This window comes from Hippocampus zosterae, mitochondrion (assembly GCF_025434085.1).
Source record: "Hippocampus zosterae mitochondrion, complete genome".
Taxonomy (NCBI): domain Eukaryota; kingdom Metazoa; phylum Chordata; class Actinopteri; order Syngnathiformes; family Syngnathidae; genus Hippocampus; species Hippocampus zosterae.
In genome coordinates this window covers 1-15,987 of record NC_065494.1, presented here as the reverse complement: position 1 = coordinate 15,987, position 15,987 = coordinate 1, and the positions used below count along the sequence as shown (strand labels likewise).

The window sequence follows — 15,987 nt, the reverse complement described above, 5'->3', positions numbered from 1 at the left end:
ATAATTCACCTTTTAGGTAACAACCCTTCAATTAGGGCTCCTGACCATCAATAACCGTTATCCTTAAGAAATAGATTGTTTGGTAGGCTCTTACTACATATCTTACTCTAGTTAATGATATTTGGAGTCCTGGTATATCATCACTTATGAGTGTAGTGTTAGGTCTTAAATTTCTCAGCATTTAAATTTGTGATGCTTAATTAATAAATTTTAGGTTTATGTCTACCTTAGTTTAATATTATTAATTTATGGTTTACATAAATTAATGGTTTTTATACATATATGTTCTAGGGGATTAATAGTATGCACTATGTATATATATATACATAATATTTCATATATGTACCAGAAAATATTTTAACTTAGAATACCAGCTTTGGGAGCCGGCGGCGGGAGTTCGACCCTCCTTTTTCTGAGCAGTGGGGAGGGGTTTAACCTCCGACCTCCGGTTTACAAAACCGGCGCTCTGATGCTGAGCTACAAATGCAATTTCATTTAAGAATTTTATTTTCCATTCAGCCTGATATAGGTAAAGCTGCTAAAAAGATAAGGAAGTAAATAACTGATGCCAGTTGACCAATTAAGATATACGGGGGTTCTACAGGCATCCCTCCAATTCATGTTAAAATTATCATATCTGCTACCAACATCCAAAATATAAGTTGACCGAAAGGTCGGAAGGTGAGCCCCCGTTGTTTGGATGTGTGAAGGATTGGGACCAGTATTAGCACTAAAATTGAGAACAATAAAGCTAACACACCCCCCAGTTTGTTAGGGATTGATCGTAGGATAGCATAAGCAAATAGAAAATATCATTCAGGTTTGATATGAGGCGGGGTTACTAAAGGGTTGGCTGGGATAAAGTTATCAGGGTCTCCTAGAATATTAGGTGTAAATAGGGCAATTGATGTGAGTATAATTAACAAGGCGGCGAATCCTAATAGGTCTTTATATGAGAAATAAGGGTGGAATGAGATTTTATCTGCGTCAGAATTAATTCCGGCAGGGTTATTTGACCCTGTCTCATGGAGGAAAAGTAGGTGGACTATAGATGCGGCTGCGATTACGAATGGGAGTAGGAAATGGAATGCGAAGAATCGGGTTAGGGTAGCGTTGTCTACAGAAAACCCCCCTCACACTCATTGTACTAAATCGTTTCCAATGTAAGGCACAGCTGATATTAGGTTAGTAATTACTGTGGCCCCTCAAAAGGATATTTGTCCTCAGGGTAGTACGTAGCCTACGAATGCGGTGGCTATTACTAGGAGTAGAAGTACGACTCCAACATTTCAGGTTTCTTTGTATAAATATGATCCATAATAAAGTCCTCGTGCAATGTGTATGTAAATACAGATGAAAAAGAATGATGCTCCGTTAGCATGTATGTTGCGGATTAGTCAACCGTAGTTTACATCTCGGCAAATATGTGTTACTGAGGAGAAAGCTGTTGCAATATCTGAGGTGTAATGTATTGCTAGAAATAGTCCTGTGAGAATTTGAGCTACTAAGCACAATCCTAGCAGTGATCCAAAGTTTCATCACACAGAGATGTTAGATGGTGCAGGGAGGTCTACAAAGGCGCTGTTGGCAATTTTAAGAATGGGGTGGGTTTTTCGAAGGTTGGCCATTAGGGTTTTTATAGTTGAATTACAACGGTGGTTTTTCAAGCCATTAGTCCTGGTTAAAATCCTGGTAAAAATTATGACTTATTTGATATTTTTGTTATTAATAGGGTTAATTTTTGGTTTAATTGCGGTGGCTTCTAATCCTTCGCCATATTTTGCTGCTTTGGGACTGGTGGTTGTAGCTGGGATAGGTTGCGGAGTTATGGTGAGTTTTGGAGGGCCTTTTTTATCTTTAGTTTTATTTTTAATTTATCTAGGAGGGATGTTAGTTGTTTTTGCATATTCTGCTGCTTTGGCTGCTGAAGCTTATCCTGAGAGTTGAGGTAGTTGATCAGTTGCAGTTTATGGGGCTTTATATTTATTAGGGGTGATTTTGGCTTTATTTTATTTTTACGGGGGGTGGTATGAAAGTTCTTGAGTGCCTGTAGATGAGATAGCTGGTTTATCAATATTTCGAGGGGATATGTCTGGAGTGGCTTTGATGTATTCTTCGGGGGGTTGGGTATTGATTATTAGTGCTTGAGTTCTTTTATTAACTTTATTTGTTGTATTGGAGTTAACACGGGGTCTTGCTCGTGGCACACTTCGAGTGGTTTAAATCAATAATGCTATGGTTAGAGTAAGAGTTAAAATAAATAGTATTAAGTAGGTTTTAATTATACCTTTTTGAGTGTTACTTGTAGTTGTAATTAAAGGCATATTTAAGGTTGATAGGGCCTTAGGGCCAATTTTTTCTAATCATGTTATGTCGATATTTTGGGAGGCAATGTTTTGTCCTAATTGAAGTGAGAGTTTTATAGGTAGTCGGTGTATGATGGATGGGTAAAATCCTAACATATTAGAAAATGAGTGGGGGGCTTGTTTTGGGGTGATGCTTAATTGTTTAGATGTATTACGAGCTATTTCTAAAGCTGTGATAAGTCCAAGTACTGTTACAATCAGGGCAGCTATTTTAGCGTATTGTGGTATAGTTATAACTGGGTTTTTTACAGGAGTTATGTTTGATGTAATGATCAATCCTGAGATAATGCTTCCTCAAGCTAGTCGTTTAATTGGGTTGATAACTGATTTATTGTTTTCATTAATAGGGGATAAAGAGTTGAATCGTGGATACCCTATGGTTACATAATAGACAATTCGCAGGCTGTAAACCGCTGTGAATGAGGTGGCAACTAAGGTTAATAAGAGGGCTCAGGCGTTTAAATACGAGGTGTTTACTGATTCAATAATGGCATCTTTTGAGAAAAACCCGGCTAGGAAGGGCGTTCCTGTTAAAGCTAAGCTACCCAAAGTTAGTGAGGATGAGGTGAAGGGGGTGAGGAAATGTATTCCTCCTATTTTTCGAATGTCTTGTTCATCATTTAGGCTGTGAATTAATGATCCGGAGCATAAGAATAATATTGCTTTAAAGAAAGCATGGGTACAGATGTGAAGGAAGGCTAATTGGGGTTGATTGAGACCAATTGTAACTATTATTAACCCTAGTTGACTAGATGTGGAAAATGCTACAATTTTTTTGATATCATTTTGTGTTAGAGCGCAAATGGCTGTGAACAAAGTGGTTAATGCCCCAAGACAAAGGCATGTTGTCAGGATGAGGGGATTATTTTCTATTAAAGGACTTATCCGAATAAGTAAAAAGATCCCAGCAACAACTATTGTGCTGGAGTGTAATAGGGCAGACACCGGAGTAGGGCCCTCTATGGCTGAGGGTAATCATGGGTGTAACCCAAATTGAGCTGATTTCCCTGTTGCAGCTAGGACTAGTCCTATTAGTGGTAAAGTAAGATCTTTGTTTTCAGCTAGTGAAAATATTTGGCTAATTTCCCAAGAGTTTAGGTTTATAGCAATTCAGGCTATGAATAAAATTAACCCAATATCTCCAATTCGATTATATACAACCGCTTGGATGGCAGCCACATTGGCGTCAGCTCGTCCATATCATCACCCAATTAAAAGGAAGGATATGATCCCAACCCCCTCTCAACCGATAAATAGTTGAAATATGTTATTTGAGGTTACTAAGACTAATATAGCGATTAAGAATACTAACAGGTATTTAAAAAATCGGTTTATAACAGGGTCAGAGTGTATATATCAGGATGCAAACTCAAGGATGGACCATGTAACGTATAAGGCTACAGGGGTGAAAATTACGGAATATGAGTCGAATTTGAAGCTAATATTGATGTCAAAAGTTGATGTATTTATTCAAGTTCAGGTGGTGATAATAGTTTCTAATCCTTCATTAATAAACATTGTTAAGGGTAGTAGGCTGATTATAAATGCTATTTTGACTGAATTTTTAACTCAAGTAATAGATCAATTAGATGGGTAGGGTTTTGTTGTTATTGTTGAAATTAAAGGTATTAGTAAAAAGGTAAAGATAATTAGGAGACTTGAGGATATTATTAAAGAGGTGGGGTGCATAACTACTGCTTGGATTTGCACCAAGGGTTTTTGGTTCCTAAGACCAACGGATTAACTAATATCCTTCAGAAGTCTCGAGTGAGCTTTGGGGTTAAACCAAAGGGGCAAAAATTAGCAGTTTATGTTGTCTTCGGACCTCTCTCGGTGGATAAAAGGATTTTAACCTTTATTTTTAGAATCACAATCTAATATTTTTCTTAAACTATATCTACAGAAAACTCAACCTCATAATAGCTCAGGTTTTATGATTAAAAGAATAAGCGGGATTAGATGGAGTGTTATGATTAAGTGTTCTCGGGAGTGTGATGGTTCTATGTGGAGAAGGTGGTTTGTTAGGGGGCCCCGTTGGGTTGTAAGGAATAAGTATAGTGAGTATGCTGCAGTAATTAATGTCCCAAGTCCTGTAATAATTAAGGTTCAAGGCGATCAATTAAATAAAGATGAGATGATTATTAACTCCCCTATTAGATTAGGTAGGGGTGGTAAAGCTATGTTTGCTAAACTAGCAGTGAATCACCATGTGGCCATTAGGGGTAGAATTATTTGAAGGCCTCGTGCTAGAACTATGGTTCGGCTATGTGTTCGTTCATAATTTGTGTTTGCTAGACAAAATAGTGCGGATGAGGTAAGTCCATGTGCGATTATTAACACCAATGCTCCAGTGAAGCCTCATGGGGTTTGAATAAGAATACCTGTTGTAACCAATCCTATATGGCTTACTGAAGAATAAGCGATAATGGATTTTAAATCATTTTGTCGTAAACAAATTAAACCAGTTATAATGATCCCCCACAAAGCTAGGACTATAAAAGGGTAGCTTAGTTGTTTAGATAAAGGCTCTAAAATGTTTATTAACCGTATCATACCATAGCCTCCTAATTTTAGTAGTACTGCGGCAAGGATTATAGATCCTGCAATTGGTGCCTCAACATGAGCTTTGGGTAGTCATAAATGGACCCCATAAAGTGGTATTTTTACAAGGAAAGCTATTAGACAGCCCGCCCATCATACTTTATCACTCAAGTAAATAAGACTTAGGGGGTTAGAGTATTGTAGGGTTAGTATTGATAAAGAGCCTGTTTTGTTTTGAAGCATTAGTAGTGCAACAAGAAGTGGTAGGGATCCTGCTAAAGTATAGAACAGGAAGTAGGTTCCTGCATTTAACCGTTCTGTCTGGTTACCTCATCGGGTAATAATTAATAAGGTTGGGATTAAAGTGGCTTCAAATATTACGTAAAACATAATTAATTCTGTGGCACTGAATGCTAAAATAAGGAATACTTGTAAAGATGTGAGAAGTGAGATATACATTCGTTGTCGATTAAGGGGGTCATTAGTTGTGTGGTTTTGGCTAGCAAGGATTATTAGTGGAAGAAGTCAGCATGTGAGAATTAGTAAGGGGGTTGATAATGGGTCTGTAGCTATTAATCCGTTTAAATTTGACCAAGCGGTCTCAGAAGGCCAAATAAGCCAAGTTAAGGTGAGTAGAGCAATGATAAGACTGTGTGTTAATGTAGATAGCCACAGTCATTTTTTAGGGGTAAGTCATGTTGTGGGGATTATTATGATCGTTGGGATTAGGATTTTTAACATTGTAAGATGTTTAGGGCTTGAAGGCGGTCGGTCCCATGTGTGCGAGAGGTTGCTACCAGAAGGGCTAATCCTGCACTTGCTTCACATGCTGAAAAAGCAAGTATTAGTATGGGGGTGGGTGAGAAGTTGATTGAGTTTAATTGAAGTGTTCATAAGGATAGGGCAACATATAATGATAACATTATTCCTTCTAAACATAAGAGAGCAGATAATAGGTGGTTTCGGTGAAAAGTAAGTCCTATAAGTCCTAAAATAAATGTTGTTGAAAAAGCAAAATGCACAGGTGTCATAAAACGATCGTGGATTTTAACCACGTGCTTTTGAGCCGAAATCAAGTGTTTTAATTATACTAATCGTTTATTCAGCTCATTCTAGGCCACCTTGGATCCACTCATAGATTAAACCCAGGGTTAGAAGAACAACAACTGATGACGCCCATATGAATGTATAGGAGGGGGATATTAGTTGTATACCTCAGGGGAGTGGGAGGAGTAGAGCAATTTCTAAGTCGAATAGGAGGAATAAAATTGCTACGAGAAAAAATCGTAGCGAGAATGGAAGTCGGGCGGAGCCTAAGGGGTCAAAGCCACACTCGTAGGGCGATAGTTTTTCTGCATCAGGATTTATTTGAGGTAATCAGAATGAGACTAAGGCTAGTAAAACAGAAAGAATGGTTGTGATTAATAAAGTTGTAATTAATAGGTTCATTATCTTTTCTTGGGCTTTAACCAAGACCGGGTGATTGGAAGTCACTCATACTTTTTAATACTAAAAAGATAAGATCCTCATCAATAAATTGAGACATAAAGGAATAATCATACAACATCTACAAAATGTCAGTATCATGCGGCAGCTTCAAACCCAAAGTGGTGTTGTGATGTGAAGTGGTATTGAATTTGTCGGACTAAGCAAACTGCTAGGAATGTTGATCCAATGATAACATGTAATCCGTGGAATCCTGTCGCTACAAAGAATGTTGACCCATAAACGCCATCAGCGATTGTGAAGGGGGCTTCATAATATTCTATCGCTTGAAGGAACGTAAAGTAGAAACCTAAGAGAATAGTCAGGGTGAGTGAGTGGATGGCTTGTTTTCGTTCACCTTCTATAATGCTATGGTGAGCTCAAGTTACTGTAACACCAGAGGCAAGTAGAACTGCTGTGTTAAGAAGAGGCACTTCAAAAGGATCAAGTGTGATAACTCCAGAAGGGGGTCAACAACCGCCTAGTTCTGGGGTTGGGGCCAGGCTAGAGTGGTAGAAAGCTCAAAAGAATCCCAGAAAAAAGAAAACTTCTGAGGTGATAAATAGGATTATACCATATCGCAACCCTTTTTGTACTGGGGGGGTATGGTGCCCTTGGAATGTCCCCTCTCGGATAATATCACGTCATCATTGGATTATTGTTAAAAGCAGTAAGATTAGCCCAACTGTTATTAGAATAGTTGAGTTAAAATGGAATCAAATAGCTAACCCTGAAGTTATTAGAAGGGCTGCGATTGCACCTGTAAGGGGTCAGGGGCTTGGGTCTACTATGTGGTATGCATGTGCTTGGTGGGCCATTAAACGTTTTCTTGTAAATAAAGACTTAGTAGTAATACGAATACATAAGCTTGAATTATAGCAACAGCTACTTCTAACAATGTAAGCAAGAATAATAAAATTGTTGTTAGTAATGCCACTGTGGGTATTAGGGGTATAAGGACAAATGCTGCTGTTGCAATAAGCTGGATTAATAGGTGCCCCGCGGTTAAATTTGCTGTTAGTCGGACACCCAGGGCAACAGGTCGAATAAATAGGCTAATTGTTTCAATAATAATAAGCACAGGGATTAGTAATACAGGTGTGCCTTCTGGCAATAGGTGGCCTAAGGAGTGTGTGGGTTGGTTTCGCATCCCGATAATAACAGTTGCTAGTCATAATGGTACAGCTAATCCTATGTTTAAGGAGAGTTGAGTTGTAGGAGTAAAAGTGTAAGGAAGTAGTCCGAGTATATTTAAAGAAATCAGGAAGATTATTAATGAGGCTAAGATTAGTGCTCATTTATGACCTGAAGTATTTAAGGGAAGTAGAAGTTGTTTTGTGAATAGGTTAATAAACCAGTTTTGTAATGTAAGGAGGCGGTTGTTTATTCAACGAGAAGAGGGGGCTGGGAATATGATTCAAGGTAGTAAAATAGCTAAAGCTATTAGTGGGATACCTAAAAATATGGGACTAATAAATTGGTCAAAAAAGCTTAGTGTCATTGTCAGTTTCAAGGGGTTGTTTTTAATGTTTTACTGCTTAAAACATTTGGTTCATTGGGGTATTTGTGTGCTATGACTTTAGGTGGAATAATGATAGTAAAAATTAATCATGTAAATAGGAGAATTATTAATCAAGGTGTGGGATTTAATTGAGGCATGTCGCTAAGGGTGGTCGGGAGTCACCAATTTTTAGCTTAAAAGGCTAACGCTGAGGTCCTGTTTAGCTTCTTAACGAGGCGTCTTCAAGTATTAGAGATGATCAGTTTTCAAATTGTTGTAACGGTACTGCTTCTACTACAATAGGCATAAAGCTGTGGTTAGCACCACAGATTTCTGAACATTGTCCATAAAATACGCCTGGTCGTGATGTGATAAAAGCTGTTTGATTAAGTCGTCCTGGTACTGCATCTATTTTAACCCCTAAAGAAGGGACTGCTCATGAGTGGAGTACATCTTCTGCAGATACTAATACTCGAATAGGTGATTCAACTGGGATTACTATACGATGATCTGCTTCTAATAATCGGAATTGACCTGGCGTAAGGTCTTGAGTTGGGATTATGTAGGAATCGAAGGCCAAATCTTCATAATCAGTATACTCGTAACTTCAGTATCACTGATGTCCAACTGCTTTGATTGTTAGATGAGGATCGTTTACTTCATCCATAAGGTACAGGATTCGTAGTGATGGGAGGGCGATTAGGATAAGAATAATTGCAGGAAGAACAGTTCAAATAATTTCAATCTCTTGTGAGTCTAATAAGAATTTGTTTGTTAGTTTAGTAGTTACTATAGCTACAATAATATAAAGCACTAAGGTGCTGATCAGAAATACAATTATTAATGTATGATCATGAAAATGAAGTAATTCTTCTATTACAGGTGATGCTGCGTCTTGAAAACCTAGTTGGGAGGGATAAGCCATTATTTAAGATATGTAGGGGTTTAACCAACAACTCTGCCTTGACAAAGCAGTATAATATTTTACTAATATCTTGGTTAATTAAATAAAGAAAGTGACAGAACGGTTATGTGGGTGGCTTGAAACCATTTTATGGGGGTTCAATTCCCTCCTTTCTCGTCTAATTGTTTGCTTGTACTTGAACAAAGGCAGGTTCCTCAAATGTGTGGTATGGTGGTGGACATCCATGCAGTCATTCAATATTTGTTGAGGCTAGTTCAACTGTCAACACTTCTCGTTTAGCAGCAAATGCTTCTCAAATAATAAATAAGAATATGATTACGGCGATTAAAGACACAAGTGATCCAATAGAGGAGACAGTGTTTCATAATGAGTATGCGTCTGGGTAATCAGAGTATCGGCGTGGTATACCAGCTAATCCTAAGAAGTGTTGAGGGAAGAATGTTAGATTTACACCAGCAAATATTACACCAAAATGAATTTTGGTTCAAGAGCTGTGTAGTGTATAACCTGTAAATAAGGGAAACCAGTGCACAAATCCTGCTATAATTGCAAATACAGCACCTATTGAGAGAACATAGTGGAAATGAGCAACTACGTAATAAGTATCATGTAATACAATATCTAAAGAGGAGTTTGCTAACACAATGCCTGTTAGTCCCCCAACAGTAAATAAAAAGATGAACCCCAGAGCTCATAATAGGGGGGTTTCTCATTTAATAGAGCCTCCATGAAGTGTGGCTAATCAGCTAAATACTTTTACACCAGTAGGAATGGCAATAATTATGGTTGCTGAGGTAAAATATGCTCGTGTATCTACATCTATCCCCACAGTGAATATATGATGAGCTCAAACAATAAACCCTAGAAGTCCAATTGCTATTATTGCTCACACTATTCCCATATAACCAAAAGGTTCTTTTTTACCAGAGTAGTAGGCTACAATATGTGAGATCATGCCGAAACCTGGTAGGATAAGAATATAAACTTCAGGATGTCCAAAGAATCAGAATAAGTGTTGGTAAAGGATAGGGTCTCCTCCTCCAGAAGGATCAAAAAATGTTGTATTTAAGTTTCGATCTGTGAGAAGTATGGTAATACCAGCCGCCAATACAGGAAGTGAAAGTAATAGTAGAACTGCGGTCACTAAAACTGCTCACACAAATAATGGTGTTTGATATTGAGAAATTGACGGGGGTTTTATGTTAATAATAGTAGTAATAAAGTTAATTGCTCCTAGAATAGATGAAATACCTGCTAAATGGAGAGAGAAAATTGTTAAATCTACAGAAGCTCCAGCATGGGCCAGGTTACCAGCCAATGGTGGGTAAACAGTCCAACCTGTTCCTGCCCCCGCTTCTACTCCGGATGAAGCAAGGAGAAGTAGGAAGGAAGGAGGTAATAATCAGAAACTCATATTATTTATTCGAGGAAAGGCTATGTCAGGTGCCCCGATTATTAATGGGACTAATCAGTTGCCGAAACCTCCGATTATAATTGGTATGACCATGAAGAAAATCATTACAAAAGCATGAGCAGTAACGATAACATTATAGATTTGATCGTCTCCTAGTAAAGCTCCTGGCTGACTTAGTTCTGCTCGGATTAAAAGGCTGAGTGCAGTGCCGACTATTCCGGCCCAAGCACCAAATACTAAGTATAGGGTGCCGATGTCTTTGTGATTGGTTGAGAAAAATCATCGCGTGATTGCCACAGGTAGGATGGCTGAGTAAGCGGTGGATTGTAACCCCACATACAGAGGTTTAAGCCCTCTTCATACCAAGCCTTGAGGTGTTTTACACATAAGATTGCAAATCTTAAGTGGCCAATTAATTTTTGCCGGGGCTTTCCCCCCGCCTTTCCGCCTTTCAAGGCGGGGGGAAAGTAGATGGATGCTCGCTGGTTAGAGTGTCTAGCTGTTAACTAGGAAATTGTAGGATCGAGGCCTTCCCATCTAGTAAGGCTTTAGCTTAATTAAAGTGTCTGTTTTGCATACAGTAGATGTGGGTTAATTTCCTGCAAGTCTTATCAAGAGTTAGAGGATTTTCACCTCTACTTAAGGCTTTGAAGGCCTTTGGTCTTTTATTAACCTAAACTCTTAGTTGATTAAAGTTATTATGCTAGGTAGAATGGGGAGTATTATTAATGATATGATGGTGGAGACGGATAGGTGAATAATAGGTTGCTTGGTGTGATACCGTCACTGGTTGGTTATAGGGGTAGTATTTGGTGAAAGGGTTAGTGTTATAGCATATGAGAGTCGCAGGTAAAAATATAGGCTTAGTAAAGCAGATAATGCTGTAATTGTTGCAATAGTATTAAGTTCTTGCTTTGTTAGTTCTGATAAGATTATTCATTTTGGTCCAAACCCTGTAAGTGGTGGCAACCCCCCTAATGATAGTAGGACAAGGGGAGCTAGTGCGGTAATTGTAGGAGATTTTGATCATGATGTAGCTAGTGAGTTGATAGAAGTTGTCTTATTTACTTTGAATAAGCTGAATACAGAAAGTGTTATAAGGATGTAGATTAGAAGAGTTAGTAGTGTTAGTGAGGGTGAAAACTGTAGGACAAGGATTATTCATCCAATATGGGCAATTGATGAGTATGCCAAGATCTTTCGCAATTGCGTTTGGTTTAAGCCCCCCCATCCCCCCACTATGGTTGATATAACTGCTATTGTGATTAATACAGGGTTATTTAGGTTTATTTGTATTAGTAAGGAAAATGGTGCTAGTTTTTGTCATGTTGATATGATTAACCCTGTGGTTAGATCAAGTCCTTGAAGTACTTCTGGTATTCATGTGTGGAGAGGTGCTATACCAATTTTCAGAGCTAGTCCTAGTATCATAATGGTTGTAGGAATAGGATGTGATATCTCATTGATGCTTCATTGTCCTGTAATTCAGGCGTTAGTGGAGCTAGCAAATAGGATTATTGCTGCAGCTGTGGCTTGGGTGAGAAAGTATTTTGTTGAAGCTTCTACAGACCGCGGGTGGTGGTGTTGTGCTATCAGGGGGATGATTGCTAGTGTATTAATTTCTAAGCCTATTCATGCTATTAATCAATGAGAGCTTATGAATGTAATGGTAGTACCTAAGCCTAGACCTAGTAGAAGGAATGATATAATATAGGGGTTCATTAGTAAAGGGAGGGTTTTAACCTACATTTTTGGGGTATGGGCCCAAAAGCTTAATTTAGCTGACTTTACTTTAGGAAGTGGTGTAGTGGGAAGCACTAAGAGTTTTGATCTCTTAAGTGGGGTTCAAGTCCTCTCTTTCTAAGGAATTAGGGGGACTTTAACCCCCGTAATGCACTCTATCAAAGTGGTCCTTTAGTACTCAGGCATAATTCCTTTATATATGGGGTGGAAGTCCTGCTAATGCTAGAGGTGTGGATAAATGTCAGATAACTAAGGCTAAGGTTAGTGGTAAGAAATTTTTTCAAATGAGGTGTATTAATTGGTCGTATCGGAATCGTGGGTACGAGGCTCGAACCCATAAGAACACGACTGATAGTAGTGTTGCTTTTAATATAAGATTAATTGTTGTAAGTTCTGGTAGTAAGGGAATGTGAGATGCCCCTAAGAATAGAATAGTCGATAGGGTGTTTATTAGTAAAATATTAGCATATTCTGCAAGGAAAAATAATGCAAAAGGGCCCCCTGCGTATTCAACATTAAAACCAGAAACAAGTTCTGATTCACCCTCTGTTAAATCAAACGGCGCCCGATTTGTTTCAGCTAATGTTGAGATGTACCATATTGCTGCTAAAGGTCATGTTGGGATAACTAGTCATAGGCTCTCTTGTGTGGTACCAAATGATTGTAGTGTGAAGTTTCCAGTGAAGATAACTAATGCTAATAGGATTAGTCCCAAACTTACTTCATATGAAATGGTTTGGGCTACGGCTCGTAATGCTCCGATTAGTGCATATTTTGAATTTGATGCTCATCCTGACCCTAAAATAGAGTAGACTGCAAGGCTTGATAATGCTAGAATAAGTAATAACCCTAAGTTAACATTAATAAAAGGGTGTGGTGTAGGTAATGGGGCCCATAATATAAGAGCAAGTGTTAATGCTAGTATTGGGGTGATTAGAAACAAGATTGGGGAAGATGTGGATGGTTTAACTGGCTCTTTGATAAAAAGTTTCACCCCGTCTGCGATTGGTTGAAGTAATCCATAGGGTCCTACAATGTTAGGCCCTTTTCGGTGTTGTATGTAGCCTAATACTTTTCGTTCTAGTAAGGTTAAGAAAGCTACTGCTAGTAATACAGGAATAATGTATATTAGTGGGTTAATAATATGTGTTAAAATCATGGTAGTCATAGTTGAGGAGAGGATTTGAACCTCTATTCAAAGGGCTTAGGTCTTTTGCAATAACCGGATTCTGCCACCTTAACATATAGTTATATTCTATTATTTTTTGTGTTTTTTCAACCTTTGATATTTTTTCAAGGGTTAAAAAGTGGGCTTGTTTTAAAACATGGGCCCATCCTTCTTGGTCCTTTCGTACTGAAGAAGGTCACATACATAGATAGAAACTGACCTGGATTACTCCGGTCTGAACTCAGATCACGTAGGACTTTAATCGTTGAACAAACGAACCCTTAATAGCGGCTACACCATTAGGATGTCCTGATCCAACATCGAGGTCGTAAACCCCCTTGTCGATAGGGACTCTCAAAGAGGATTGCGCTGTTATCCCTGGGGTAACTAGGTTCGTTAATCGGCTATTGCCGGATCTGTGGGTCAAATATTCTGACACTTAGAAATGACATTCTTAGGTATAAGGTTTTACCTCAATCCTCACGGAGGTTTTGTATTACTCCGCGGTCGCCCCAACTAAAGATTTAAAATGAGGTTATTGTTTTACTGCCTTTTATTCGGCACTGATTTTTAAATAAATTCATTTATCATCTAAAGCTCCACAGGGTCTTCTCGTCTTATGGGTTTATTCCCGCTTCTGCACGGAAAGATCAATTTCATTAACTGGGGTAAGGAGACAGTTTAGCCCTCGTTATGCCATTCATACAGGTCTTTATTTAAAAGACAAGTGATTGCGCTACCTTTGCACGGTCAAAATACCGCGGCCGTTAAACACATGGTCACAGGGCAGGCGGGACCTCTTATTCATTTTGTAATGCAAGAGGCGGTGTTTTTGGTAAACAGGCGAGGCTAGTTATTTTTGCCGAGTTCCTTCTTACCCTTTTAGTTTATCCTAGTTGGCAATCCAGTGTGGGGTTGATGATTTTTGTTGTTGTTTTTTCTTGTTTTTTATTTTTACAACACTTCCCTCTGGTGGCGGGGTCATTAAGTTTCGGTGTTAGTTCGATCCGAGGCACACCTTTGCTAAAAGGAGAGAATCTTTAATTTCTCTTATTACTCATATTAACATTATCATTTTCATGTAAAATGGAAAGGCCTGATGAATTTAGGGGTTTTAGAATAATTATCTGAATTAAAAGTTCATTAGTGCTTGAGCTTTAACGCTTTCTTTTTTGATGGCTGCTTTCAGGCCCACAAAGGCATGTGCATACTTTATTGTTTTTGATCTTTGACCTCCTTTTAAGGTTGTATCCTATGTCAAAAGAGCTGAACCCCTTTTGACTAACTCTATAATATTATTAACTAGACCTATTTGTTAATTTTAAAGGGGGTTTAGGGTATATTATAGGCTGAACTTATATTCATCTTTCAGGCAACCAGCTATAACCAAGCTCGTTTGGCTTATCACCTCTACTCGGAGATCACTCCAACCTTTTGCCACAGGTACGGATTTGTCCATTTGTATTGACTGTCTCGGAGTAGCTCGCTTAGTTTCGGGGTAGCAAACTAAAGGTCTCTTTGCTTGAGATGTCTTGTTAAACCATGATGCAAAAGGTACAAGATTTAATCTTTGCTATTATTTACTTAAATTATTTGTTTAACTTCTTTTTCAGCTTTCCCTTGCGGTACTATTTTTGTAGCTTCATATTCCTTTTCAGTCTCCCTTACTTAGGTTGTAAAATGTTTTAATACTATTTATTAGGGTATTAGGGGTTATTTTTAGTTTTTATTTGATTTTAGTGTGTGAGCTAGCATTTTAGTATCAGGGCAGTTCTATTTGCAAGAACAACTTCTCGGTGTAAGTGAGATGCTTTAACTACTTCAGCTATGCTCTGGTATTCCAAGCACACCTTCCGGTACACTTACCATGTTACGACTTGCCTCCCCTTGTTTTTAATATGTGTTTTAATTAATTTAAGGTTATATTATTGGGGAGAGTGACGGGCGGTGTGTGCGCGCTTTAGAGCCGGTTTCAGATGAACACTCTATTTTCTTCTTACTGCTAAATCCTCCTTTAGGTTTATGTTTCAATATGCCATCCGTATTCATTAGTAAATGAGTGTAGCCCATTTCTTCCCCTATTATAAACTACACCTCGACCTGACGTTTTGGGTTTAAACTAGTTTTGCTCACTATTGTTCTCTCACAAGGTAAGCTGACGACGGCGGTATATAAATTGATTAAGCAAAATAGGGTGAGGTTTAACGGGGGTTATCAGTTATAGAACAGGCTCCTCTAGGTGGGTGTAAAGCACCGCCAAGTCCTTTGGGTTTTAAGCTAAAGCTCGTAGTACCCTGGCGAGTATGATGTAATTAAAATACTTTTGTTTAAGACTATGCATAGTGGGGTATCTAATCCCAGTTTGTTTCATAGTTTTCGTGGGTTCAGTTTTGTAAAGTCACTTTCGTAAATGAGTCTCATATATTCGGGTGCGTATGACAGCTTGGAAGATGTTTAACTTTAGTTGTTTAACACTTAACCACTCTTTACGCCGATTTCTATTATCTTGAGCCTCTCGTATAACCGCGGTGGCTGGCACGAGTTTTACCGGCCCTAAAAACCTTAACTAAGTCAAGTTTGCACTTATGGCTTAATGTTTATCACTGCTGAATTCCCTTGGGGGTGTGGCTAAGCAAGGTGTTGTGGGCAATTATATGCGCCTGATACCAGCTCCTTGATCTCATAAGAGGGTAAAGGGCATTCTCACGGGGGTGCGGATGCTTGCATGTGTAAGTTTGGTTGTAAATAATAGTAAAGCTAGGACCAAGCCTTTGTGCTTTCGGAACTTTCTAGGGTTCATAATAACATCTTCAGTGTTATGCTTTAAGTTTTAAGCTACGATAG

The 15,987-nt window shown here is 38.5% G+C and overlaps 13 protein-coding genes and 24 non-coding genes across 37 annotated transcripts, besides 1 other annotated feature; 9 read left to right on the top strand and 28 right to left on the bottom strand. All coding sequences in view use genetic code 2, as the record gives it.

The window, feature by feature from the left end:
* Positions 1-346: part of a D loop (control region) that runs on past the window's edge.
* Positions 347-416, top strand: trnP(TGG). The gene has a single exon. It is a non-coding gene; the product is annotated as a tRNA-Pro (tRNA).
* trnT(TGT) lies at positions 416-487 on the bottom strand. Its single transcript has one exon. It is a non-coding gene; the product is annotated as a tRNA-Thr (tRNA).
* Positions 488-1,628, bottom strand: CYTB (cytochrome b). The gene has a single exon. A coding segment is annotated over exon 1 (1,141 nt).
* Positions 1,629-1,632: 4 nt separating this feature from the next.
* trnE(TTC) lies at positions 1,633-1,701 on the top strand. The gene has a single exon. It is a non-coding gene; the product is annotated as a tRNA-Glu (tRNA).
* ND6 (NADH dehydrogenase subunit 6) lies at positions 1,702-2,223 on the top strand. Its single transcript has one exon. The coding sequence runs from the start codon at positions 1,702-1,704 to the stop codon at positions 2,221-2,223; it is 522 nt and encodes a 173-aa protein (YP_010451252.1).
* On the bottom strand, positions 2,220-4,055 carry ND5 (NADH dehydrogenase subunit 5). Its single transcript has one exon. It carries the CDS (start codon positions 4,053-4,055, stop codon positions 2,220-2,222), a length of 1,836 nt encoding a protein of 611 aa, YP_010451251.1.
* trnL(TAG) lies at positions 4,056-4,128 on the bottom strand. Its single transcript has one exon. It is a non-coding gene; the product is annotated as a tRNA-Leu (tRNA).
* A 2-nt stretch (positions 4,129-4,130) lies between these two features.
* On the bottom strand, positions 4,131-4,198 carry trnS(GCT). The gene has a single exon. It is a non-coding gene; the product is annotated as a tRNA-Ser (tRNA).
* trnH(GTG) lies at positions 4,199-4,267 on the bottom strand. The gene has a single exon. It is a non-coding gene; the product is annotated as a tRNA-His (tRNA).
* Positions 4,268-5,648, bottom strand: ND4 (NADH dehydrogenase subunit 4). Its single transcript has one exon. A coding segment is annotated over exon 1 (1,381 nt).
* On the bottom strand, positions 5,642-5,938 carry ND4L (NADH dehydrogenase subunit 4L). Its single transcript has one exon. The coding sequence runs from the start codon at positions 5,936-5,938 to the stop codon at positions 5,642-5,644; it is 297 nt and encodes a 98-aa protein (YP_010451249.1).
* On the bottom strand, positions 5,939-6,007 carry trnR(TCG). The gene has a single exon. It is a non-coding gene; the product is annotated as a tRNA-Arg (tRNA).
* Positions 6,008-6,356, bottom strand: ND3 (NADH dehydrogenase subunit 3). Its single transcript has one exon. A coding segment is annotated over exon 1 (349 nt).
* Positions 6,357-6,426, bottom strand: trnG(TCC). The gene has a single exon. It is a non-coding gene; the product is annotated as a tRNA-Gly (tRNA).
* On the bottom strand, positions 6,427-7,210 carry COX3 (cytochrome c oxidase subunit III). Its single transcript has one exon. A coding segment is annotated over exon 1 (784 nt).
* Positions 7,210-7,893, bottom strand: ATP6 (ATP synthase F0 subunit 6). The gene has a single exon. It carries the CDS (start codon positions 7,891-7,893, stop codon positions 7,210-7,212), a length of 684 nt encoding a protein of 227 aa, YP_010451246.1.
* ATP8 (ATP synthase F0 subunit 8) lies at positions 7,884-8,051 on the bottom strand. The gene has a single exon. It carries the CDS (start codon positions 8,049-8,051, stop codon positions 7,884-7,886), a length of 168 nt encoding a protein of 55 aa, YP_010451245.1.
* A 1-nt stretch (position 8,052) lies between these two features.
* On the bottom strand, positions 8,053-8,127 carry trnK(TTT). The gene has a single exon. It is a non-coding gene; the product is annotated as a tRNA-Lys (tRNA).
* On the bottom strand, positions 8,128-8,818 carry COX2 (cytochrome c oxidase subunit II). The gene has a single exon. A coding segment is annotated over exon 1 (691 nt).
* A 4-nt stretch (positions 8,819-8,822) lies between these two features.
* Positions 8,823-8,890, bottom strand: trnD(GTC). The gene has a single exon. It is a non-coding gene; the product is annotated as a tRNA-Asp (tRNA).
* Positions 8,891-8,903: 13 nt separating this feature from the next.
* Positions 8,904-8,974, top strand: trnS(TGA). The gene has a single exon. It is a non-coding gene; the product is annotated as a tRNA-Ser (tRNA).
* Position 8,975: 1 nt separating this feature from the next.
* COX1 (cytochrome c oxidase subunit I) lies at positions 8,976-10,529 on the bottom strand. The gene has a single exon. The coding sequence runs from the start codon at positions 10,527-10,529 to the stop codon at positions 8,976-8,978; it is 1,554 nt and encodes a 517-aa protein (YP_010451243.1).
* Position 10,530: 1 nt separating this feature from the next.
* On the top strand, positions 10,531-10,597 carry trnY(GTA). The gene has a single exon. It is a non-coding gene; the product is annotated as a tRNA-Tyr (tRNA).
* Positions 10,598-10,663, top strand: trnC(GCA). The gene has a single exon. It is a non-coding gene; the product is annotated as a tRNA-Cys (tRNA).
* Positions 10,664-10,700: 37 nt separating this feature from the next.
* On the top strand, positions 10,701-10,773 carry trnN(GTT). Its single transcript has one exon. It is a non-coding gene; the product is annotated as a tRNA-Asn (tRNA).
* A 1-nt stretch (position 10,774) lies between these two features.
* Positions 10,775-10,843, top strand: trnA(TGC). The gene has a single exon. It is a non-coding gene; the product is annotated as a tRNA-Ala (tRNA).
* A 1-nt stretch (position 10,844) lies between these two features.
* trnW(TCA) lies at positions 10,845-10,915 on the bottom strand. The gene has a single exon. It is a non-coding gene; the product is annotated as a tRNA-Trp (tRNA).
* Positions 10,916-11,954, bottom strand: ND2 (NADH dehydrogenase subunit 2). Its single transcript has one exon. A coding segment is annotated over exon 1 (1,039 nt).
* trnM(CAT) lies at positions 11,955-12,024 on the bottom strand. The gene has a single exon. It is a non-coding gene; the product is annotated as a tRNA-Met (tRNA).
* Position 12,025: 1 nt separating this feature from the next.
* On the top strand, positions 12,026-12,096 carry trnQ(TTG). The gene has a single exon. It is a non-coding gene; the product is annotated as a tRNA-Gln (tRNA).
* On the bottom strand, positions 12,096-12,167 carry trnI(GAT). Its single transcript has one exon. It is a non-coding gene; the product is annotated as a tRNA-Ile (tRNA).
* A 1-nt stretch (position 12,168) lies between these two features.
* Positions 12,169-13,143, bottom strand: ND1 (NADH dehydrogenase subunit 1). Its single transcript has one exon. The coding sequence runs from the start codon at positions 13,141-13,143 to the stop codon at positions 12,169-12,171; it is 975 nt and encodes a 324-aa protein (YP_010451241.1).
* On the bottom strand, positions 13,144-13,217 carry trnL(TAA). The gene has a single exon. It is a non-coding gene; the product is annotated as a tRNA-Leu (tRNA).
* On the bottom strand, positions 13,218-14,905 carry rrn16. The gene has a single exon. It is a non-coding gene; the product is annotated as a 16S ribosomal RNA (ribosomal RNA).
* On the bottom strand, positions 14,906-14,978 carry trnV(TAC). The gene has a single exon. It is a non-coding gene; the product is annotated as a tRNA-Val (tRNA).
* Positions 14,979-15,916, bottom strand: rrn12. The gene has a single exon. It is a non-coding gene; the product is annotated as a 12S ribosomal RNA (ribosomal RNA).
* trnF(GAA) lies at positions 15,917-15,987 on the bottom strand. The gene has a single exon. It is a non-coding gene; the product is annotated as a tRNA-Phe (tRNA).